The sequence below is a fragment of the Acipenser ruthenus genome, chromosome 2, assembly GCF_902713425.1.
Source record: "Acipenser ruthenus chromosome 2, fAciRut3.2 maternal haplotype, whole genome shotgun sequence".
Classification (NCBI taxonomy): Eukaryota; Metazoa; Chordata; class Actinopteri; order Acipenseriformes; family Acipenseridae; genus Acipenser; species Acipenser ruthenus.
This window is the reverse complement of record NC_081190.1, coordinates 34,081,882-34,107,996: the sequence shown is the minus strand read 5'-3', so window position 1 is coordinate 34,107,996 and position 26,115 is coordinate 34,081,882. Positions and strand designations below refer to the sequence as shown.

The 26,115-nt window shown below is 36.3% G+C and overlaps 2 protein-coding genes across 3 annotated transcripts in view; one reads left to right on the top strand and one right to left on the bottom strand.

Annotated features, from left to right (window-relative positions):
• The window catches only part of LOC117409410 (exosome RNA helicase MTR4), a 58,694-nt gene extending 58,046 nt beyond the window's left edge, over nucleotides 1-648 (bottom strand). Inside the window, exon 1 of the mRNA XM_058994672.1 lies at nucleotides 416-648. Coding sequence (XP_058850655.1) covers nucleotides 416-516 — 101 coding nt within the window. The 5' untranslated portion in view covers nucleotides 517-648. The remainder of the gene's footprint in view (nucleotides 1-415) is intronic.
• A 115-nt stretch (nucleotides 649-763) lies between these two features.
• On the top strand, nucleotides 764-24,829 carry LOC117408308 (ATP-dependent RNA helicase DHX29). Of its 2 annotated transcripts, none has more exons than XM_034013199.3 (27): nucleotides 764-1,356; nucleotides 1,612-1,691; nucleotides 2,263-2,376; nucleotides 3,829-3,958; nucleotides 5,348-5,484; nucleotides 5,947-6,081; nucleotides 6,957-7,083; nucleotides 7,773-7,928; nucleotides 11,118-11,283; nucleotides 11,554-11,677; nucleotides 12,008-12,625; nucleotides 13,104-13,247; nucleotides 13,561-13,737; nucleotides 13,860-14,000; nucleotides 14,180-14,324; nucleotides 14,873-14,993; nucleotides 15,177-15,261; nucleotides 16,234-16,322; nucleotides 16,546-16,674; nucleotides 17,083-17,158; nucleotides 17,558-17,782; nucleotides 18,367-18,503; nucleotides 19,792-19,882; nucleotides 21,081-21,395; nucleotides 21,931-22,062; nucleotides 22,685-22,781; nucleotides 23,018-24,829. In XM_034013199.3, exons 1-27 carry the CDS (start codon nucleotides 1,173-1,175, stop codon nucleotides 23,071-23,073), a joined length of 4,131 nt encoding a protein of 1,376 aa, XP_033869090.3. In that variant the 5' UTR covers nucleotides 764-1,172; the 3' UTR covers nucleotides 23,074-24,829. The 2 variants fall into 2 exon arrangements, with proteins under 2 accessions (XP_033869090.3, XP_033869089.3); XM_034013198.3 differs by having other exon boundaries at nucleotides 5,944-6,081.
• Nucleotides 24,830-26,115: the final 1,286 nt, after the last annotated feature.

The following is a 26,115-nucleotide window of genomic DNA, read 5'->3' as shown; positions in this document are numbered from 1 at the left end:
AAATTAACTAATATTTTATAAAACAGCTAGAGTTATAGCTGTTAGAGTAGCAACTGGTATTTGGAGCAGGCGTGTACTACTGTGTACTATGAAATGATTGGCATTACCGGTAGGTTACTCTTTACGTCAACACGTTGACGTATTTGATTTTGAGTACGGTAGTAGTCTACAGTGATAAAAGTCGAGTATATTATTTATTAAATGTTAACACCTGAAAATGACTATTACTGTGACTAATTAGAATTTGCTTTAAAAATAAAGATACAACAACACGTGTTCATCCAGCACTGCAGCAGTGCTAAACGCACATCTCCCTCTTCAACTGTGCAGACAAAAATTGGATGTTACTGTTGTCCAAGCAGGAATCATAAAAAAAAAAAAAAACACCACAACAGGTGTGCATATCTTTCCATACCCAGGCTTGGTTCCACTGTCGACTTCTTTTCGTTTTTTGGTGCTTGCTTTTTCCTCTTGTTCAAACACGCTGAACAAATCGTCTCCAAACGCGTCCGCCATCTTTCCACAGAGAAGCCCAGCAGTACACAGATTCCCGACATGCACTTCAAGTGGAACTTGAATTAACTACGGCAGCCAGAGAGGATGATACGATTGAGCAGTTTCAGTCAGGATGTTTTGTATTAATTTAAATTAATCAACTTTCGGAACGTATTGTAAAATAAACACCTTACACCTCTACAATTTCAATTGACGGGCATTTTCAACGTGTTTAAACATCATTTTTATTTATTTATTTTAGCCTGTTACGCGACTTCCCCCGTCTGACTCGCAAGTTAAACGTAATTTCCTGCAAGTTGACATTTGAACTGTTTTTGCAAATCACAATGACGTGCTAGAGCGCTAATGTTTGGGTTTTAAAATTACAAATACATTATGTTATTGATATATGTTTCATATCGAAATTGAAACATTGAAAACAGATTTGTTTTTAGGACCCATCCCTATCTCAAACTCAAAGTAATGTAACTTGCAATGTAGCTTGTTAAAACACACACACACACACACAATGTGTGAGTTGAATGCATATGGAAATATTTCTTTCTTGCTGTGTGCAATACAGAAGGGCCTGTAACGCTACACAACATTAAAGTACGCTAGTGTTTGATATTTTTGAAAGTTATTTGGTACTACGTGTTATCACATTCACACTCATAATGGGAGGAAAGAAGAAGAAATCTGAAGCTCACCCAGCTACATCCCCGGCGGCACCAGCCACAGCCACAGCCAGCGTTGGAAGTAGTGATGCTGCAGCCTCAGGTACCACCGCATCACTGAACAAGAAGAAAAATCCAAGGCAACCTTCAGCCAAATCTGCCGCAAAAGAAATTAAAGCAAAAGGTATACAGCGTTTTATGTTTAATCTAATTCTTATTAGCATCCCTGTTGGAGTTTTACTTAAAGGTATGTGGAATCGTTTCGATTGATTTTTGCTGTGGTTGTTACACATTGTGTCAGTGCTAAATGTTTGAACGTGTCACGTAACTGCTTTAGTGACAACGTTTTTGCTCCTATGTAATGTCATACAACACTTTGAAAGTTTGTATCGTGTATTACCATATCAAGAAAACTCATTATATTACTTTTCTCGTATAGGTCCAAAGACTTACAGCTTCACTAATGCACCACCAACGGACCCAGGGACTGCTTCCAATCTAGACAAATCTATTCTTAAGGTACTGTAAATGTATCTGTCATGGATAGGATAACCAAGTCAGTAGCATACATATACCCACCACCTCTGTAAGTACTGCTACAGTAGCTCTAACACTCTATGATGAAACAGTAGATGACCATGACTTACATCCACATTATTTACATGTGAAAATGTAAGAGTGACATACCTGTAGTAACCAATTGTTTAAAAAAAGCTTAGAATGCAGTGATTTGTTTAATACAACAATAACACACACCCATGTAATCAGCTTGGATCTATTTTGATGGTTTTAAAATATGTAGATCAAATAACGTGCATGCGTTTTGTTTGATTTTATTGTACTATCTGGTGTTATCTGTATTGTGAAATTCTGTAATGTGATATTTTATAATGTAATACTTTGTACAGTGATAACTTGTAACAATTGTAAGTCTCCCTGGATAAGGGTGTCTGCAAATAAATAAATAAATAAATAATGATAATTACCATATTAGATACTGAGTTTACTTAAAACATTTGCTACAGTAAAAGTTCAAGTGCATTTGACGTGCATCAGTAAGTAATTCTACCCTGTCCCTTCTGTTTTAAAGGTGGTGATTCAAAGTAACTTGGAGCAAAGAATAATACATCTGATCAATGACTATAAGAAACAACATGGAGACAAGGGGTCCATATCTGGAAGATTGACTGCCAAAAAGCTTCTGGTGTGATTAACTTGTTTGAATTATGTGTGGTTTTCTTTAATTATTCAGTTATTGGTTGACATTTTTGATATCCCTGACTGGGGTTCAAATATCAAAATGAGTGTGTTATATATTCTGAAATCCTTTTGATCAGCAAAGCCTTTTCGATTTTCAGTGTCCTCCTTAAGTGATGTACTTGAGGCCATTTAAAATAATATCCTGGTTTATCATCACCTGGTGCAAACATAGTGCCGCTGTATCAGTTCATTTTAATATTGACCTAATATGTCTGAGATTATTTGGTGCAGCTACATTGAGAAGCATTTTAAACTTTGTAAAATAAATAAATAAATACAAATAGTAATTAATGTATATATATATATATATATATATATATATATATATATATATATATATATATATATATATATATATATTAGTGATGTAACTTAAAACGTGAGTATCGATGTTTCTTAAGAAACTGCACAGACGCCATTTCTTAATCAGTGTTAAGTTTATTTCATACATGCAGGGAAACCAGTCCAAGTATAGAACCGATTGCCAGTTTTTACATCTTTTACATGACATTAAATACCCTTCTGCATAGGTGTCTCTCTCCTCCTCTTTCTCTGACACTTAACCAATAGAAAAGGTACAACACATTATTCTGTTACCATATATTTAATTGTGTGTCTGTGTCTGTGTGTGTAATCTAGTGTGACGACCTCTGAACTCAGTGCATTCTTCAGACCCCTGGTGGTGCCCCAAAAAGGTCCATACATCTGGTTTTTGTCATTTTCCTTGTTCCTATCTCTCCGTTTTGCCTGAGACCCTTTGAGTCCAGTGGCATTATCTCTTATTCTCCCTGTGAACCTTTGGGTCCAACGGCAGTCCCTGGGAGCCTTTTAGCTCCTTTATGCTTTGTATTCCCAAAAGTCTTAGAGCCTGGCCCCTTCTGGTCCACAGCATTGTTATCTTGTTAGCTTGCAGTCAATGTTGGACAAGAAGCTTGTAGACACAAGGTCTCTTATCAATTGTTAGCAGTACATACAATTTGAACCAAACAGTCTGCTATCTGCAATATTAGTCTCTTTTCAGAAAAAGAACACCAGTATAGCTCTGCCAGTCCACATGCGTAGCAAACTGCTAATCAATTCTTGATCCATGTTTTCCAACAATTAGTATTAGTGTTTGTAGTGTATTTGTTGTAAATTCCTCTACCAAGTATAAAATGTCATGTATCCTTTGATGTAGTCAGCTAATTGCCATTTGTAAGGCCGTTAAAAATGAAATGGATTTTGTCTAGGAATGACTTGGCATTGTGTACAATCTTCATGGAATTGCCCTTTTGAATTTCCTGTTGTTTTTCTATGTACATTAATCTTCTCTGAAACTTTTTTTTTATATAACTTGTGTCTGTTACATTACTGCTTAAGTTCCTAGATACAGTTTTTTTTTTGCTTCTTTGTGTAGGACCTGTACATGGCTTTACAAGGGTTTTCGTTCAAGCCTGAACACATTGAAGACGCTATGAAAAACACAGTTTTATATGGCGGTGATCTTCATTCTGCCCTGGATTGGCTTTGCTTAAACCTTCGGGATGGTGAGAATAATCTACCCATTCATTTAAGTATTTATCCATATGTACAGTAATTATTATAAGAAGACGTTAGTGTATGTGCAGTTTATTGTACATTTTTAAAGTAAGCAGCTCAACAGTGGGCATAAATCAGTTTGATTGGTCATGATATCAAACCTCTCTGAGTAGCGCATGTTTATGGTTCAATTCTGCACAAGGACCTGTTACTCCTACTGCAATCAATTAGAAATATGTCAAATATATTGGAAGTAGCACTAAAACAGGTATTATCTCCCAGTGTGTGCATACACTTACACTTCATTTTTTTACATGTATCTAGAAAGCCTATTATGCAATTGAGAATGAACATGTTAAGTTATGTAGGGAATTTGCATGGTATGTAGGTGCTTGTCTATAGGTATACAAAGTACAGTTTTGTAAACTTACATTTTCTAAGTTTATTAAAATCTAGAGTATATATATATATATATATATATATAGATATATATATATATATATCTATATATATATATATATATATATATCCGTATATATCTTATATATCTTATAAGGACAGTTCTGTAATTAAGTCATTGAATTTAAAGCCTGTTTTCTGGAACCTTAAACTGTTACACTATCATTAAGGCTGTATTTTCTTTTAACTGTTATCACAGATGTCATGATTTCTGTGAAATTAACACATTGCTGTGTAATATGTAGGTCCCAGTGAAAATTCCCATTTCTGAAAGAAGAATTTAAATACATATTTTGTATCACTTAAAATAAATACAGCCAACGTTTGCATTATTGATGCAATACTGTACCTGTTACACTGCATTTCGGAATCTGGCAGCCAGTTTAGTTTGCTATCTGTAAATCACTGAACACACTGCTTAGAGCTACATGATTTCTTCAATGTCTTCAATGAAAAAGACACCAGCTGCATCAAAGATCAGAAATATTTCTGCTAAAGGTCGCTCTGTCCAGAACAAGAAGGGGAGATTTCATGTGTCTGGTTTTATTTGTTTTTTTTTTACATTTATTTGTTTCTGTTTTTATTTTGTTTGATCATTCACTGACGGTTAAAATAGAATGCCTTTAAACAGTGCACATAAAAAACTAAATATTTTACAATTTAGCATTTACTGTTTTTTAGATCAGCATTAAAAAAAATAGAAACATTTGTTGTCTAAAAAATATTTTGAATGTGACAACGCAATTTTTAGACTGTGAAAGAAACCATTTTTATTGTGAAAAAAGTACAGCCCTAACTATTATCTTGATTTTTACGGTTTTACCTTTTATTGTTTGGAAGATAGTGTCAGTACATTTTTTCTACATTTGCCTAAAGAAGATAGCCCAACATTTTTTGCAGTACTTTAAATCATTTTTAAATCATTTTATATTTTCAAGATGAACTTCCGGAAGGCTTTAGTCAAAAAATGCAGACCGAAGAACAGATCACAAAGTCACAGTTTCAGCCACCTCCTGAAAAGAAGGAACTTTCACATTCAGAGACCAAGAGAGTTGACGAGAAACCTGAGGCAAAGGTACTATAAAATGCAATCTACAGTAAAGACCTATAAACTGTAAACACTCAAGCTTCATATTCACAAAGAGCATGATCATTTGCATACACGGAATTCGGAAGCTGTTTGAAGTTTGTTGTTAGGCAACTGTATCAGTTTAAATTAAACTAAGAATATATAAGGAGTGATGATAACTAATGTTTACTAGCTTTATTAACATTATTACTGATCCCTCTTTTATCGGCCATCTACAATCCAGTCTGCAGCTAGGCTTTAAACAAAGGTCAAAGATCAATTGTATGTCATGATTAATCAATTGAATGTTTTGTATAATTGGCATTTACTGTATACGTTATCTGCAGTCTGTCAAATAGGAACGATTTGAAATCAATTTCAAGTTAATCAAAAGGTAAGAACGTGGATTTTAAAACCATGGGTAACACTTATTTATATAATTCTAGTTAAGGATGTTTACTTTAGCAGGCAAGTGTCAAAGAGGAGAAGGTGAACATGAAAGAGTGGATACTACGCTATGCTGAACAAGAGAGTGAAGAAGATGATGGAGAGGAGCCAGGTGAATCTAAAAAGAGCTCTGAGCAGGAAGAGCGTTTTGATCCAGTAAGTTACCTAGCCCCCATTTACAGGCAGTAATCAATAAGGAATGGTCATGTTCCCTTCAGAATAATTTAAAAACCTTGCACATCATGTTAATTGATTCTTGGCTGATCATTGAGGCCATACACCCTACTGACAGTGGTATGGCAGGTGTTCTTAATTTTTCCCAATTCATATATGTGTACCTGGACAAACCCCAAGGACTTATTAAATGTGAACCCTAGAATGACTCCAGCTTCATAACAGACTTTTATTCTAAATGTAGAACTACAGTAGGTACGTTAGCACATCTGTTGTTGAAGAAGATCAAGCACCATCCTTTGGCCACATGTATTCCCTTTAGAGATTTGTTTTTCTAACACCTTCAGATTGCTGATGTGGATGGCCTTTGTTTTTTTGTTTTTTTTTCTTTTTTTTGTTTTTTTTTTCATTGTGCCGAATGTTACAACCACTGTACATGTAACATGCATACTATTCAGGAGTTCCTTTTATATTGGACCCTTGCTTATCTTCCACAACACAATTTATCTTTACCAGCGGTCTTTTATAACATAAAAACATGCTATGGTTAGGTTATTAAAAACAGTATCGTACTACTAGTATATATAGATATAGATAGATATATATATATAGATATAATAACATGATTTGTGTTGTAAATAAGAATAATGAAAACATCACTTTTTATCTCGAAGGTTGTTATTATTATTGTGATTATTAGTTGTAGTATTGTCTTTCTAACTGTCTGTTTCCATTTTTATTATTATTTGTTCCCACAAAGTTCTTTTAATCTTAGTTTGTATGCTTTCTTTGACTGGAAGGTTTGGACTCTCTCCCTTGTTTCTGCTTCATGTTGCCCGTCCCTTTGTGTTGCACAGAATGACCGTTACTTGCGGCTCACGGCTCAGCTGTTAGATGCAAAAGACTTGGCAGTTTCCTCGAAACAGAAAAAGGACAAGCTGGGGCAAAGGACTGCTCAAGACAGGATTAGGATAATACAGCAGGGTAAGCCTGACACAGCTGAAATCATTTTACAAGCGTTTGCAGGTCTGGGTTTAGATCCTTGTCTTTGGTTGTGCTCACATTGGGTTCATTGTGAACAGTCTCAGTTCAGTTTCTTTGGTTTAAAACAGGGAAGCAATTTGCTAACAGACTTTATACTTAAAATGTTTGCAGAATACCAGACGCAAGACATGCAATGTTACAAACCTAGCATACAATGAAATAACCTCATATATCTGTACAAATGTCAGAGTGTATGGATTGTTTCCTGTGTGCAAGCACATTGGATTCCCCTGTTGTTCATATTGAAGTTTAGCAAGTGAACTGAAATCAGTTAATTTGCCAAACAAACTGAGACTGCCTCTTTGTTTCATTTGCAAAGTGAACTTTGTTGTTCACACTACACTCCAAACTGTCTGAACTGTACTGAGCATGTGAACACAGCCTTAACTCATTTCAGCAGTGAGATAACAGTTTTGCATGGTTCACTGCATGAGTAGTTCTACACAACACGGTCCAAAGTAACTGGTCCCTTTTTCATTGTGTTGAAAGCAAACACATGTTAATGAGAGAAGTTGAGTATTTAATACAAAAAAAGAAAGTACACCTGCTGTTCTTGTGTTTTTTTTCTTCTTTTTTTAACTACTGAAAGTGTTCATATACTATTCTAATCATCTTTTTTTCCATTCCAGAGATGAAACCATTGGAAGCACATCCTATGTTTAATCCCACCCTAAAATATACAGAGTCCCCAAAAGAAGCCAAGAAGCCTGTTGCACCTCCTGCGGACAATGGTGCTCTAAACTTTGATTTGTTTGAAAAAGCTGCGGTACCTCCAGAGGAGAAAGGTGAGAAAAAAAAAACAGTTTAGTGGGGAATTTGCTTCGAATCGCACCTTATTATTGGTCAGAGCTGTCCTTTTGTGTGAAAATGTGAAGTAAAAACAAAACAACACATACACCTTGGTTGTATTTTTCCCCCCAATTGATCCCACCAAAAAATCCAAATACACTGGTGGTGACTTTTAGATGGGATGCAAATTTTGATCCACAGTAAACATAAACGGATCATAGGAATTAAAGAACATTAAGACCTGTAAGAGCACATGTAAAGGGTGAAAATATTTTTGTAGCGATAAAAGTGAAATTGCAAATAGAGAAACACTTTGCAAAAAATGAACATAACATAAGATCATGGGGCAGCAGTGTGGAGTAGTGGTTAGGGCTCTAGACTCTTGACCAGAGGGTCGTGGGTTCAATCCCTGGTGGGGTACACTGCTGCTGTACCCTTGAGCAAGGTACTTGACCTAGATTGCTCCAGTAAAAACCCAACTGTATAAATGGGTCATTGTATGTAAAAAATAAATAAAAATAATGTGTAAAAAAAAAAAAGAAAATAATAATAATAATGTAATTGTATGTAAAAATAATGTGATATCTTGTAACAATTGTAAGTCGCCCTGGATAAGGGCGTCTGCTAAGAAATAAATAATAATAATAAGAAGAAGAATAGTCGATTTGTTACATCATTAATGTAGTAAACAACACATTCATGGATTTAAATAGAAATAAGTGAGTGTAGTTACCATGGTATCAAAGCCTGTAAGAACATCCACTGTTTGTTTTCAAACACACTTTCCCTTGACAAAAGTATGTTCAACATACCGATTGCTCAGAGGTGTAAGGATGTTAGAGCAATAGTTCAATCTATTTTTGCCAATCACAGGCCAGAATTTCCAAGCACTGATTCGTATATAAATATGTATGTCTAGCATGGGGTACATTTTTGAGGGAAAACATGCTTACCGGGACTTTCTGTTGTTGTTTTGATTTGGACCCCAATTTCCTTGTGAACAAGTTTTGTCAAGAAATGCCAGTTACGGATCTGCTTGTGTCTGACTTGTCAGTACAGCCTGTATGTAGCCTATTCATTAACACAGGTAACATTAAGAAACAACAGAAACCAGCCTGATACAAAATTATATCGTAGATACTGACAAAATGAAAAGTATCCTTAAAAACCAATGAAAACAAAAATACAGTAAAGGAAATGGCCTGTAGTCCCTTCATTAACACTGATATTAATACAAAACAGAGACACTACAAATTGAAAGACTGAGCTCATGCTTCTGTCTGAAAAGACGATTGCGAAGAGGCAATAAACAAGTTTTGAAATTACATACTATAGTCTATTGACAATGAAAGTAAAGATCTGCCAGATAAAGCATTTCCTGAATTAATTGATTATAATATAAAAAATGTACATTTATTTTAAATATATACTTGTGGTATAAACCAAATACTGAATGGTCATTCATGGTATATGGTTTTCATTCCACTTAGGAAGATGCCCTTATATGTCCCATGTGATTTACTGGGACATCCTCCTGTGGCGAATAAAAACTGCATACCACAAACGATCGACCAGTATCCTCTATATCAGTGGTCGGCAAATGGCGGCCCGCGGAAGCCTCCTCGGTAGGGCTGTATCAAGGACTGAGCAAGAGCGGAACTTCATTCTAATATTGCCGCAAGGGGGCTGTCATGATTACCAGTATGACCTACATTTCTTGCAGAAAATTAAGTGATTTGCAATATCGATTCCAAAGTACAGATCACCTCACTTAATATTATACCCTGTTTATTATCACGATTCTTCAAAAAACCATGCACCATTGGTTCTTTGAAAACTTACCTGTCTTAATATCATCCCGCTTATTGTCACGTTTTGTGCAGCCTGTTAAATGCTGCGTGGCCGGGCTTTACTACGTAACCACAGTATATAATTAATTTCCACTTTCCTACATAGACAAGAACGCAGAATAACATCAAACAAAAATTCAAATGTAGCATACATTTTTATTTTAAATGCTTCATTGCGTTATGACAAATTTAATGAGAAAAATGGCACATTCCTTCTGCGATCAGCTTTAGAACATCAGGTGTGATAGACGTGACAGTGATACATAGGCAGTCCTCCAAAGATTCTTGTGTCAGCCTGTTTCGTGCATCTGTTTTATTGCATTCAATGTGGAATAGACTGATTTGCATGTGTAAGTAGATCCAATATTACCCAATTCACAAACCTTTTTTGTCTTTGTAACAGGGCGAGGTGCCCTGTACATTGTTTTGTATATTTATTTTTAGATCGGGGTCTCCCCCTCCGCCCCTGTGCAGATTGTTTGTTGTCTGTTTATTTTTATGTCGGCGAAGTGCCGTATGTTTTGTTATTGTTTTGTTTAAATGACGACGTAGCCGATTGTTTTGTTTAGTGTGGATGGGTAGCCCCATCCACAACACAATTAATAAACCACGTGCAGATTGTGGCCGAGGGGTAATAGGATGATTACTAATTAGTTAAACCCCTCGGCCATGATATAAAAAGCCTGCAGCTCTCGGCACTCGAGGTGGGTGTTGTAGGAGTGGAGAGAGCGAGAGTGGAGAGAACCGAAAGAGAAAAAGGAGTTTAAAAAGATACAGGATCAGTGAAGGCTATAGCCCAGCCTGACCTGTGTTTTATTTTGTGTTCGAGATTTGTTTTGTTTAAAATATTTATTTTCGCTCTGTGAGCAAAGTGTTTTTGTTTAAATATTTTATTTATTTTTGTTGTTTGGCTGAATAAAATGGCAAACGCCACTTTAAACTGCAGAACTTGCCTGGTGGTGTCAGTATTTCTTTCCCTTCCTGCTTCTGCCTGACATCAGACGACTCAGTCACCCTGTCACAGTCCTGTTGAAGGCTTTTTTAAAAACCATTTGGATCAACTAAATCAGGTTCGAATTTTATGAAACCTTGGTCCACTGTTTGAGAGGGCTAACTTTTCCAAGCACTGTTTATAAACACTTCAAGAAGCAATCCCTAAAAGAAACATTCCTCAAAATAGTCCTTAAAGTTTTGCGAGTAAAACCCATTGTATTTGTTTTTAGGAAAGGCACTGCAGTTCATTTAAATTGGGGAAGAAAAAGCTGTGTATACATTTTATTAGCTTGCAGTGTTTCCGTTCCAATAGATGCATTTAATAATTGCTTTGCATTACAGTAAACAAGGAGGAGCCCAAGGACATAAGAAACTTTGACTATGCTCCTCGAAGCTGGTCTGGCAAGACTCCCAAACAGTTTCTGATTGACTGGTGCAGGAAGAACCTTCCCAAAAGCCCACAACCTTCATTTGAAAAGGTTCCTGCTGGCAGACACTGGAGATGCAGGTACTGTGGGTGCTCCAGTTTCGTTACGTTTCAAAAGTACATTATTTATCAGTTGCTTTCATTGTTCCATTAGCTAAAGGTATGTCATGACAGCCAACTTACTGATTCCCTAAGTCACTGGTCCTTATTCAGAAAAAGGCAGACTTCTCATTGAAAAAAAATTCAAGTTAATGAGCATCAGTCAGTTGTCAATGTCAAATAAACTGAATGTAAGCCTTACGTGGTAAATTGCTAATTGACTTTTCATATTAACATCTTTCTTTCTTTCAGAGTTCGGGTTAACAAGTTAGAAGATGGCATATTGGAAGTATGCCCTACAATCCTTACTGAAGACAGTATGCAGGCCCAGCATGTGGCAGCAACTTTGGCACTGTATACCCTGGTTAAGGGGCAGGTAAGGTTGCAGCCCTATTTAAGATACAGACTTTGTATTTCCAGTGTTATGGAACCTCACTGGGTAAAATGTAACATGAAGTTTGACTCTGACCTTCTTTTGTATAGATACTGTGTAATAAACTTTGCATTTAAAACCTTACACTTTTTTAAAGTGATTTTTCAGTAGTAATGTTTTTTCTACATGAAGCCTGGTACTTCCTAGAATTTCAGTTTTCCAGTAACATCGTAAATCGTTTTGACATAATGCCTAGTTCCTGAATTTTTGCATTTTGGTTTTGCTTTGATGTTTAAAAATGCATTTATACTCTTGCTTTCTGTTGTTTTTCAGTCAGTGCATCAGTTGCTTCCTCCGACCTACAGGGAAGTCTGGCTGGAATGGAAGGACAATGAGAAGAAGAAGGAAGAACAAACCAAAATTGAAACCAACAAGCCCCGTGATCAGTTCATCACCAAGCTGCTTAACAAGCTGAAGCAGCAGCAGCAGCAGCAACAGCAGCAGCAGCAGCTATCCCAGGGTGCATCGGAGGCTGCGGACGAGCCAGGGGAATCCTGGGAAGACCTGATCACAGACGAGGACTTCAGCAAAATATCTATCCACCATGAGAAACCAGATGACCTTGAATCATCCAGGGCGCTGCTCAGGAAGCTGCAGTCCTCTGCCTTGTTTCAGAGGCTGCTTAGGGACAGAGAGCAGCTGCCAGTGTTTCAGCACAGAGACACGGTCCTGGAGGCTATTAGAAGGAACCGTGTAGTGGTGGTGGCGGGTGAGACAGGTAGCGGGAAGAGCACTCAGGTACCTCAGTTCATCTTGGAGGAGCTGCTGACAGGCAGTTTGGGCTCCCAGAAATGCAGAATAGTCTGCACTCAGCCCCGCAGGATCTCTGCAATGAGTCTGGCTGTCAGGGTGTCTGAGGAGCTTGGCTGTGAAGAGGGACCAGGGACAAGAGTAAGTTATTATGTTACAGAAAAGTATATGACTTTACATTTAATGTGTGTGTCTGTTTTTTAAACCTCCATGTTTCTTATTGGAAAACACCAGTTGGGTATAAGGGAATTGGTCTGTATATCTAGTGTTCCGAATTTTTGGTTTTTATCTTTAAAAAAAAGTGTAGGGCTGCTTATTACAATGTCACAGTCAAAATAAAACAGCATTTTAATCAAAATATTGTGTATTTCCTAGAAAGTAGTACCAAAAAATATGGAATAATAGACAAAAATCAGATATAAATCAGTAAAACCGACATCCTGTTAAAAAAAAAAAAATCCTGTAATTTTTCGGTAAAATTCTGAATAAACGGAAAACGCAGAACACTAACTATATCATGTTAGATTACTGTACCCAGATCTAAAACATTTTGGTGAGGTGATAAGGCATTTGTTGTTGTATTTCTATTATGAGTTCCTCTATATTAACTTGTTTTCAGAATTCGTTGTGCGGTTATCAGATAAGAATGGAGACTAAAGCTGGAGATTCTACACGGTTGCTGTATTGCACCACTGGAGTTCTTCTCAGGAAATTGCAACAGGATGGGCTTCTTGATCGTGTCTCGCATGTCATTGTTGATGAGGTGGGTAAAAAACAAGTACACTTGGAGGTAAAACTATGTATTAATGATGTTAGCTCCTACCTCGTAGACCCTACTTTTCAGCATACAAAAGGTTTACTGGATCATCCAGCATTTAATTTTTGCCCCATGTTGGTGTAATCCAACAGTAGTAAAGACAGTGTAAACCAGTTACTTCTGGTTTTAGGTGCTGTGACTCTGATTTCAAAGTAGCTTGTGTAGCTTGTAAGGGGCACTTGTTGCTGAAATATTCTACTAACGGAAAGGTGTTGAAAAGAAATTACACAGTTTGTTAAGTTTTATTTCTGCTCTTCAGGTTCATGAGCGAAGCGTCCAGTCAGATTTCCTGCTGATAATCCTGAAGGAGATTCTGCGCAAACGCTCTGACCTCCACTTGATTTTAATGAGTGCTACAGTCGACTGTGACAAGTTTTCAAACTATTTTGACCGATGCCCAGTTGTAAGAATTCCGGGCAGAACATTTCCTGTAGAGGTAAGATAATAATACTTAAAATAATTTGACATTCCTGTGTTGGAGAAAATGTAATTATTAGCATTACGTGTGTGTGTTTGCTTGCATGGAAATAAACAGCATCCTGTTCTTTATTCTGGCAGGTTTACAACCTTGAAGATGTGGTAGAGGAAACCGGTTATGTTTTGGAGCAAGACTCTGATTATAGTCAAAAATTTCTTGAAGAGGAAGAAGAAATCAATGTGAATGTCACTGGAAAGGGAGGGAAAACTCAGATACACCAGGTAATGACTAACCATGAGATGCATGTGTTGTGTGTGATGTTAGCAACAAATAAACAAATATATACTAAAAAAAAAATATATAAACATAATTTTAACAGTGCATTCATAAACGGTTACTAGTTGTTGCTGTAGCTATCTGAAAAGGTGCATGTCTTTTCTTTCTTCAACACTTACATCAGGAGTTTATTGTTAAAGACACTGGACCTATCTGGGATTTGGGATCGGATCTTCAGAACTACAGCAGCCGCACAGGTCATGCTGTTCAGTACATGAACCCAAACAAGATCAACATGGATCTCATCTTGGATCTGCTAGACTTCTTAGGTTTGTAAATGAAGAATGGATTAAAAAGGGGGAAAAAACGGCATAAAAACCTTTCTTAAGCTCCATTTATTCTGTATTAAAGTAAACCTTTGTTATCGCCGGCACTTAAGAAAAAGAGTCCTTAGTCCTTTTTTTTTTTAATTACTGCTGTAGAGTGTATAGTATATAATAGTCTTTCATACAGCTAGTTGACAGAATTAATAACACTAGAAGAATTTCATTGCAGGACTATTTTAAGAGTATTTGAACAAATGTTTTTGGAAACACAGTCGCCTAATTAAATTGTTCTGGAGGAATATGTGCCTCACTGATTGTGGCCTCAAATTACTTAAGTGAAGCTGGGGTAGACATTGACCTTATTTTCTCCAGAATATAGTGATCACTTTATTTTCTGATGTCAGTAATGGGTCTTGGCTACAAAGGCGTCTAGAAAATGCAGCCTTTATATATTTCACATTATATATTGGAGCAGTGTGTTTAAACAAGTATTTGCAATATGTGGCAATGCTTTCTAATATTTTGCCCCATGTTTTTGCTTGATGTTCTAGATAAGAGTCCACAGTATAGAGCAGTGGATGGAGCAGTGCTGGTTTTCCTGCCTGGACTGGCACATATACAGCAACTGTATGACCTCTTGTCTACAGACAAGAGGTTCCGGGTGAAAGATAGGTACATTTTGTGTGCTGTTTTATGTTTAAATGTGATGCCAATAGCAAATTGTATTTTTCACGTGTTGTACTTTACAGTAAGGTTTTTTTATGTTTTATAAAAGGAACATGCAGATACTCTTCACCTGAAAAGGATCTCTGTTTAGATGTATTGAGACTTTCTGTGTTTTGCTTTGGTCTACAGATATAAACTGATTGCCTTGCACTCCACACTTTCATCAAAAGATCAGGCAGCAGCGTTTACAGTGCCCCCTCCTGGTGTTAGAAAGGTACTTTCTGGGTATACATACCATTAGTTTGCTGTTCTGCTTTTTTGAGCAGAGGTACTGTATTTTCCTTTTTTCCTCTACAGGTCTGCAGTGTTGTAGAGTTAATTAGGTTTCTGATAGAGATTGACTAAGTTTTATTTATATATATATATATATATATATATATATATATATATATATATATATATAGATAGATAGATAGATAGATAGATAGATAGATAGATAGATAGATAGATAGATAGATAGATAGATAGATAGATATATAAATGTCAACATTTAATTGACTCTCTTGATAAAAATATAACAAATTTCATCATTACTAAATTATTATTATTATTCCTTTGCACCACCAAAGTTGTCTGGTGTTAATGTTTCTGTTTGTAAATTAACAAGTGCTAGGCTAAAAAGTTATCCTGTTGCATTCCAAAGCACTTCAGGAAACTATCTGTTCAGTTAATCTAGACAGTGGAGGATCTAAGTACTGCTTTAGTTTTAAATTAAGTCTTAATTGCAACCTTAGTGTGTGGTTCAGGGGGCAGGAGCTAAGGCTCCTCACTCCTGTTCTGCTCCTCCACAATATGTGTCAATCTCCCTATTTAGACCTCAGGTCATGCCCTTATTCACTGTCTGCTTTTTAATTTCCTCCATCCTCCCTTCCTCCTCCACTATGCTTTGCCACCTCTGCAACAGTCTCCCTCTGGGGGCAAGTGAAGCTCATTTCCCAGCCTTAGAGGCCCAGGTGTAACGGCCTCATTCTCCGCAAGCCAGGGGGAGACCCTGTCCTCTTTTCTAAGTTACAACCACCTTCCTCCCATTTCAATTCTTGAGGTTCTTCTTCCACACCGCCCTTGCTCCTTTCCCCTGGATTTGTGAATAGATGAAAGTGGGTTAAAGAAATCAAAGTTTGATTGGTATGCAGATGTGCACTATAGTTATTTACTGAAGATTACATAATATTCTAATTCCTTTCAGATTGTTTTGGCTACAAACATTGCAGAAACAGGCGTCACAATCCCTGATGTTGTCTTTGTCATAGACACTGGGAAGACCAAGGAGAACAGGTATATATTATGCAGTATAATACAGCTGCTAGTACCTGCATTAACGAACTGTGCTTATTGGTTAACTCGTTCATTTACACACATGATTGATCAATTTTGTACTCTTAACATCAAAGGTCAAAGATTACAAATATTTAAATAGGGGTGCTCTTTTGAGATTATCGTCACTGTATTATTATGTGGTATTTACTGACATTTTTCCCTGTCTGCCTCAATTGTGTAGGTATCGTGAAAGCAGCCAGATGAGCTCCTTGGTGGAGACCTTCATCAGTAAAGCTAGCGCTCTGCAGCGGCAGGGCAGGGCTGGACGTGTCAGGGAAGGGGTTTGTTTCCGCTTGTTCACCAAGGAAAGGTAAATCTGTTTAAACTGTTTCCACACAGAATCAGAAAGTAAAATGCAGATATGGGAGTACAAAAGCAATATCCAAAAAAAATGGCAATATAAGAAAATACAGCAAGCATAAATTCTGCCAGATTCTGTCAATGAACACATACTATACTATACACAGCAGCAACAACAGTTTGACTGGGCAGAAGCCCTGCACAGGTAAATGGTGTGGTTTTTGAAGTTGTGTGAATCCAAATATATAATTTTTATTCACACAGCTTCAAAAACCATGCAATTTACCTGTGCAGGGCTTCTGCCCTGTCACAACAGATGTAACAATTGCAAGATTAATCATGTAACTGGCTTAATTGTGGCTGTCATAAGGTGATTTAAATTCAGCATACTGAATGTTTTTTTTATATACTTTTACAGGTATAGAAGCTTTAGCGATTACTCAGACCCAGAAATTCTACGAGTGCCTTTAGAAGAGCTTTGTCTCCATATCATGGTAACGTTTCTTTACGTCCCATTCAGTGATTATTGATATGTAAAACACATGCAGCCTATGGTGGCTTTGGTTGAGATTCCTATATTTATATTGTGCAGTATGGTATTGATGGTAATTTCAACCCAGAATCTCTTTGCTTTTATCATTAGTCTAAGTTATGCTAAGTTTATAACTACCTGACCTTCACACATTTGAAATAAGATACTTAACAGTACTGTGGGAAGCCTTGAAATTAAAAGCACTGTAAAAATATAATTATTGTTCTTGTTGCTCATGCAGCACTGCAGAATTCCCATTATATAACTGAGGCCTTCTTATGTATTGTCATTATAGCTCTGTTATATTAATGCAGCATTTTCATATTTAAAAAAATAAATTCTGGCATTTCTTCCCTTGCAGAAGTGTGAGTACGGCTCTCCAGAAGATTTCCTCTCCAGAGCTCTGGATCCTCCCCAGCCCCAGGTTGTCAGCAATGCTATGAACCTGCTGAGGAGGATTGGGGCCTGTGAGCTGGACCTCCCCAAACTCACTCCACTGGGACAGCACCTTGCAGCCCTGCCAGTCAATGTCAAAATTGGGAAAATGCTGGTCTTCGGGGCTATATTTGGCTGTTTAGAACCAATTGTAAGCATGTTTTATGTTTGAATCCAATTTGTACCAAAATGTGTGTTCAGTTTTAAACAGTGTTGATATAACTTATAACCTTTTCTAACAGAGGTACCAAAATAAATGTTTATAGATTTCTAAATTGTGCTGCATTTAATTTACCTTATCTTGTCCCATTTGCAGTAATAGTTATTAATTGGAGTTTAAAATGTTAAAACATATTTAAACCCAAAACAAAAATTATCTGTATTACTAAGTAAAGTGCTCCCTCTTTATTTTGCTGTCTGACTTGCACATCAAAAAAACATGAAATGTTGAAAATAATGAATTTGTCAATGGCCCTAAAACAGTAAAATGTAGTACATGTATAATTTACTGTCAACATGGCTTAACTATTAAGTGACCAAAGTAGTGAATTGTCAAATAGTGAAATAATGAGGAAGCACTGTGTTATTAAGATGATTGTCTTGGTAAGATTTGCTTTTATTCTATTTGTTATTTGGCTTGTTTAAAGCAAGACAAGATACTGTATTTGACTGTGTATATTCATATCAATACAGCTGGCACCGGCTGAAATGCTCATTGGTACATATATTTTACAGGCAATTATAGCAGCAGCAATTTCAGAAAAGTCCCCCTTTGCTACACCAATGAATAGAAAAGATGAGGCAAACCTGGCAAAGGCAGCCTTGGCTTTGTCCAATTCGGATCACCTGACCATTTACAATGCATACAAAGGGTAGGTTCTGTTTGCTTTGTCATTACAGTCACATAGCTTGGTGTTATAAATCATTCTTATCTTCCATAAGTAACGGCTACCAGTCCAGTGGAACGGGATATCGGGGGAGGCGTTTCTCTAAAATTCAATAAAAACAATATTTAAATTAATTAAATCATGTTAAAGTACAGCTTTACAGCACTAAATATAGACCCATAATCTTTTTTACACAGTGCACCAAGGAAATAACCCTTTGTTTAGCTCTATATCTGAAAACAAACTTTAACTGTAAAAAAATTACCAGGATGGGTTTATTGTCTTTTAAATGCAAGCTTACTATGGGTGTTGGCTACCTTACCATAAGATAGCTACAGACAGCGAACAATGACACATAATTACTAAGGTTTTGAACCAGATGCAAAGTGTATACTTACTTATGTATTTATTTTTCTAAATTAAATGTAAACCTGTAATCAAGCTCCATTATTAAATTCTATGTTGCTTATACCCAGTTAAATATATGTTTACATTGTAATTGGTAATATATAGAACAAGCTTTAATAAACCTGGACCAGTTTGTCCAGTAAAAGTATGTATTAATAAGCATACAATAGGGGTACAGCTATGACCAAAAGTTTTGCATCACCTTATAGACTTAACTCATTTGACTTCAAAAAGTCAAATGAAACCTACTGAATAATGTTACGTTAACATATTGAATTACATACCGCTTTGTAGTTTTCCATATACTTAACGAAAATTGAAAAATGTGACATCTCGAAATCTAACATGAAATACTGTACTAATGGCTTCCGGTAGACTTTTGCAATATAATTTTGTAGTTTAATTGATTACATGATGTTAAATAAAAGATTTAAATTATATATATATATATATATATATATATATATATATATATATATATATATATATATATATATATACATACACAGTATGTGTGTGTGTTGGTATATATATCATTTTTTAGGTTTCTTTTTGTTTGTTTTTTTAATTATCTCTCAATCCTAAAATTGTAGGTGATACAAAACCTTTGGCCATAGCTGCAAGTGTTTCTCTCCACTAAGCTACTTTCTTCAATGTTAGGGTGGAAAGGTTTTTTTTTTTTTTTTTCACATTTTGATATTCAGGAATGTATGCACTCACAGGTGTTTGCTTCGGCTACAGACTGGAATGTTCCATGTTTTCAAACTAATTCACTTCTCCTCAGTAAAGCTTGATTTTACAAACCTAAAATGGTCTCATGCATTGTTAGATTTATAAAAAAGCTCTCTCTTCTATCCAATTCAAGGTGGAGGAATGCACGCAGTGAGGGGTCTCGTGCTGAAATGGCATACTGTAGGAAGTACTTTCTGAACAGGACAGCACTTTTGACAATTGAGGTTTGCAGTTGCTGCTTACTGCTTACTATATATACATAACTTTATTTTCTTTTAGAAGGTTGCAAATGATTGAATTTAAACGTTTTGTAAGAGCTATCAAATATCGTGTTGCATGTCTACTGTTTTTCCTTTTAAATATGCTTTGTATTAAAACAGCCACAACTTTAAAAGCGCAATCAAAATTCTACTTTAAAACTTAGAAAGTACAGTAGACAGATGTTTTAACAAGTGCCTTTTTCATAGATATATTTAATTTCTTTCCCTTTTTAATATCCTGCAATGTGTGTCTATTGCTGTTTCTGCCAAGATCATTATTTAAAATGATTGCAAATATTCCAGAACTCTGCACAAGGCTGATTTGTGAGGTGTGGAAGCATATCAGTGTTGCACAGGCTTCACTGTACAATGCTTCATCTTCTTTATGGACAGCAGAGCACAGCACGATGCCTATATGCTTCCCCACCTCACTTCCTCTCAAGCAGAATAGTTAGAGTAGTTCATAAGCATGGCAAATTAGGATCTAAGCTAAAGACTATGCATAATAAAGGATATCCAATTGGAAAGAAATTAAATAGTATTAACTTTAACAAGGGCTTGTGAACTCTCTCTAAAGTAAGAGATTTAAATTCTAAACCCATTTTATTTAAGGGTCATGCATTAAATAAGCTTTATTGACAAACCAGGAAATCAGTGGAAGTTGGAAAGCAATGTGTACAACGTGTGAGCTGCAGTAATACAAATGTAAGATTGGAATCTGTCTGCATCCAGCTGAATTATTGTTTAAGAGTTATTTCTTCACCACAGCCGAACCCCAACATTACAGTGATAGATATGCAGGCGGTATAGGGAGTAAAACGAAATAGCTCTCATAATTCTCGGATTCAAAATGCATCCAGAGTTCTAAATTGCCTGAATCCTTAATGTGGACAATCTCACTTCATCACAGTAAATTAACCTTTGTATATGTATTAGTAAAACGTACTTGAAATTTATTATAGAAACTGAAAATTGATGCGTTTTGACTGTTATTTTTAATAACCGAAAATAACAAATTTTGCCAAATAAAAACCGAAAAAACACCCCTGAACTCAACACAAAATTTAATCCGAAAAATTCAAGCCCTAATAATACCATATTGCATCAGCTTTCAACTGAATTGCCTGGATGAAAACGATGTATTTGTTGTGTGTCTACACAGGATGTAAAACAGGAGCTGATGAAGATGGTTGAAGTGGTGGGCTTCTCGTCTCCCAGATCGAAGCCAGGCAAGTCCAGAGATCAGCCTGCCGACTGGTTAAAGGAGCAACAGTCTCCCAAGGAGATCTCACTTTTGAAAGCTGTGTTGACGGCTGGACTTTATGACAACATCGGAAAGGTTATCTACACCCCGTCCGTCGATGTCACGGAGAAAGCTGCCTGCACTGTAGAGACTGCGCAAGGCAAAGCCCAGGTCCATCCTTCTTCGGTCAACAGAGTCCTGCAGACATACGGTTGGCTGCTTTACCAGGAGAAGGTAAGAAGATCCCCTTCGAGACCTGTTTCATTGTGCTGGCTTGTTAATTGCCTTTCTCAGTGATGCAGTGCATGGCTACCCTGTGGTGGAACAGTAAAAGCACTTGAGATATTCTACACCCCACTCAGAAGGACTGATTGGACAAAGTGGAGGCGGGTGAACATATGTACGCATATAGGCATATATTTAGAGAACAGCTTGTCCAATTGTAATTAATCGTGCTGAAGAAGTTGTTCAAGGTAATCTTTTTTCATGTTACTGAGAGCTCTAATTGTGTATTTACAGCCAATTTGCAGAGGATCAGTGTCACTAATATGCTAGTGCTGAAAGAGTTTTGAACATAAAAACACAAGACATTTTAAGTGCAGGAAAATTTTTCTCCCCCCCCCCCCCCCCCCCCCAAGTATCCACCCTTTTTCTCAATTGTATCGGTTAGTATAGTGAACCAATTTCGGCTGTTTAATTCATTGGCTTTTCTTGTCTTCCAATTCTACATTTCTTTTCGCCCTTTGCCTAAATTCCTGTGTGTTTGCAGGTAAAGTATGCCAAGGTGTACGTTCGGGACACCACACTGATATCACCCTTCCACATCCTGCTGTTTGGATGGGACATTGACGTGCAGCATCGAGAGAGACTCCTTTCTGTGGATAGTTGGATCCAGTTTCAGGTCAGGAAATACTTTTCCCCATTCAAGAGAAGTAATGTGTTTCAACAATATTTATATCTGAAGGTTTTTGGGACTGTAGTTGGCATGCTGTATAATCAGAACAGACATCTAAAGGTATAATAATTAAGGTTGAAAAGCTGTGTTATGTGCATTAAACAATGAAACCTTTTCATGTAAACATCAATGCAAGAACGTCATAAAACAATACCTTTCTGTTTAGCACTGAGTGAAAATCTTTCTTTGAAAACATTTGCTATCGACCCATATCATTTTGCTGTAAAACATTTCAATTTCCAGAAAATGTTCTGCTTATTTCAAGTGACCATTCATACAGATTTTGCATCCATTAATTCAATAGCCACTGGACTCTTAATTAAGGACAAGGTGTGATCTGCTCGTCTCTGAGTAATTTGTTCTTTTTACTCACTAAGTTGGATTCTTGTTTAGGAACTGGGGAGTTCATGTCTTTGAAACTATGCTGGCACATACCTCTTATTGGAATACAGCATGCGTGCTGTTCAACAGTCCACTGCAGCTCTTTGGAAATTCTAGCAAGCAGAATGTTTCTCTTGTTTCTCTTGTATCTCCTCTTAACTGTTGTTATCCATCATTACATTTTCAGGCACCTGTGAGAATTGGAGTCATCTTTAAACAGTTAAGAGCATTGATAGACACAGTCCTTCAGCAGAAACTTGAAAATCCCCAAATGTCTCTCGAAGGTACTTTGTTCTGTTTTAGTTACAGTTGTAATTAGAATATTGTATTCATATTTTTTCTATCAATTTTATTTTCAGTTGGTCCTGTACAGTTAATTGGTTTAGATATTGCTTGCAAGTTCATTGTTCACTGCTTCTAATTGCTGAATTGTCGCACTGCCAACATTTTCTTTCTCTATCTGAGTCTTTGGTTTGCTAACAAATTCCCCAAATGTTTCCTTGTTCTTTCCTTATTTCAGATAACAAGACCATACAGATTATAACTGAACTGATTAAAAGTGAAAATGTCCTGTGATGACCGTGCTGAGCTTGATGCTGCAGAGTTTTGAGAAAAAGCATGACACCGTAAATCACAACTTTCTTTAAAACATCCAGAATATATTGAGTATGTGTTGTATGTTTTTCTTCAAACCTTGCCAAAGTCACAGTGAAAAATAATAGTGTTTACTATATTGTAACTGCCTTCTGTGGTGCATTCACTGTAGCACAAAACAAAATAAACCACAGGTATTGGAAGCAGTATGTGGGCTTACTATTGCCATAAAAAATACCATTCATATTTTGAATATATGCTCCATTCATTGTCATTGTACCATTTGTTATTATTTTTAATGGATTTTGACTGTTTTTGGCATAAGGCTCTACAGCTGATGGAGAATGGATTAAAAGAACAAAGCCCAAAACAATGTTCTAGAATTAATGATGGTATCTTATGTAGAAGGAACGTATGCAATATACCCATCTGAAATACTGCTTGGCTGTCTGTCTATTTTTCCTCATGTCAAATAAATGGGTGTCAAACCATGACACTTGGTGAGGCCCTCTTATATCCCTTTCACAACTTGGCTGTTTCCTCTGCAAAAGAGTCTAGGCTGCAGCATGTGTTACTGCCCTAATCCGCGATGAATGCAGAATTCATTAATTACTGGCCAGATTACAAGGTGCTTCTGTCTCAAGATTGTAGAATAATAAAGTTTCCATATCCAGTTGGTAATTGCAGGTAGAACAGGATATGGTAAACAAGTGATATGGTCATCAAGGACTTTAAAGATGTCCCTTCTTGTATTATAACTTTGCAACTGTTACAAAAAAAAAAAGGTTTTCTAATCTAACTCAACTTTTCTTGGCTCCTCAATAATAAATGATGTTTGCCCAGAGTTTTATGGGTTAGGTGCAGCTACGAGCACATTCTTTTGAGTAAAGTGGATCCCATTCAGAATTCTGTCATCCAGGTTATCTCCCCTGTTACTCCATATCAGCTCCCACTGAGTTTCAGGTGATCCTGTCCTTATCCTTCAAGTTTCAATTAAGAGCATGTTGAGAGCAACAGCAAAATATACTTTCGAAACAAGGCCAGAGCATAGTAATAAATCCCAGGATCTTTGGTGTATCCAGTATGAAAAACAAAAATGGGATTTTAAATCATGGTAAAAAAATGACTAAAGAGATACTGGACAGGTTTAGAATGTGCTGTCTCTGGATGATGGGACCCAAGCCATGCTAGAACAATACAGAAAGGCCATTGCAGAACCTCTAGCCCCCATTACATTAAGGCCACATTGAACAGGGTCAAAGTTATTAAAGTACAGAAATTGGGGTTTAACATTAAACTGCCTACTCAACCCTAACTATTGTGACACTACCACGCCACTATATATATATATATATATATATATATATATATATATATATATATATATATATATATATATATATATATATATATATATATATACATAATATTGGTTCATTTTCACTCGCTTGTAATAATGCCTATGAACAGTGAAGCCACAAAATGCAAAAAATACAATTTTACAGACATTTCATAGCCATTCTTTCTCCATTGGACTGGAATGTACAACCAGTATCTTCTACACTACTACGTGTTGTCCATGCTACATTGAGTTTGGATTGTAACCATATCTTTACTGTTGTAGAGACGAGAACTACATACCATCTATAAATGTATGTAGTTAGATAGATATACAATATGTGTGTCTTTGTAGATAGATGTGGTTAATGTCTAATAAACATGAATTACCTCAACATCAGATTCCTGTTAATCGTCATTTATTAACTTCTGCTGTTGTAAATTCTCTTATACAAAAGAAAGGGAGATAAAAAAAACACATTGAGGTGGCTGCACTCACACTGATTACGGAAGCTTAACTGACTCTTTGCCACAAGCTGTTTGTTTTGTGTGTTTGCAGAGGTACATTAGCAGATAAGCTAATGTGTGATGAAGAAATCCTTTAGGAATCTGTCCAATTAACAGAAATGCACACAGGTACGGTAAGGCTAACTTTAAGGGGAGTATTCCATTTGGGTTTTGAAATTGTTAACAAAATTTCAGAAGCTTACATTATAAATCTGTGTTATTTTCTCTGTTGGTGTTTCCTTTAAAATGTTAAAATACCAAAAAGTCAATTTAATAAGATAATGGGCTGTATTTTCCTCTTCCCCTTTAATGAGTTGCGTTGAAAATACCCCTTCATTCAAGTTAAATTCCCCGATTTAAGGAACGTAAATAACAGAAGTGAACGAGTGTCATGACAGAAAGGGTGGTGAAACAAGTCATGCCTTATGGGCCCCAATGCACCCTAGGTTATAACAGAGCTTGGAGATTCCTAACTTATTACTGCTGCTTCTGGTAGCATAAAGCAGGGAACAAGCCAAATTGGCTTTCAGGGTGATGGTGACCAACAGTTTTCAATGGATGAAGAAGCTTGTTTTCCTACAGTTTAATCTACTTTGGGGAATGTTAACAAACATAACAAACAAGGCCTGCTTTCTGATAAGGCACACAGAAGGCTGAACTATTAAAAAAATGTTGGAAACATTTTGGTGTAGAATCAGACATTATTGTGGAACACTGATGATTACTGTGACTTTCCTCTGTTACATGTGATTGTTGTAGTTTTATTGTCTTGAGAAAGATTTTTAGCTGCTGGTTGACTGTCCAACACATGCTTTTTAGATGTCTGCCGATTCACTTTTGCAGGTATAGCTGGATAAGGTGCTTTGTACCTGAATCAAGGTGGTATGTGAACGCCGTTGGTATTAAGGTCTAAGCTTTCTCTAAGAAGCTATTACAACTCCTGAGCCAAACAATACAAAAATAACATTGTTGCATTTTATTAAAGGTACAAATGCTTTTTTTTTATTTTTACATATTTTAAACAATCTATTCTACTTCAGAGGCACAATTTATAAACTGATGATATTACAAAATAATTTACCAGCTCTTATTGTAGGTAAAATAAAATGATATTCTGATTTTGAAATAAAAATAAATTGTGCATGAAAACAAAAGGTTATTAAACCAGTCCCCTATGTC

Coding starts and splice junctions, on each gene's coding strand:
- LOC117408308 (XM_034013198.3), top strand. CDS start 1,173: ATGGGAGGAAAGAAGAAGAAATCTGAAGCTCACCCAGCTACATCCCCG. Junction 14,325..14,872: donor GGATCTGCTAGACTTCTTAG/GTTTGTAAATGA, acceptor TTGATGTTCTAG/ATAAGAGTCCACAGTATAGA. Junction 19,883..21,080: donor CAGCACTTTTGACAATTGAG/GTTTGCAGTTGC, acceptor GTGTCTACACAG/GATGTAAAACAGGAGCTGAT.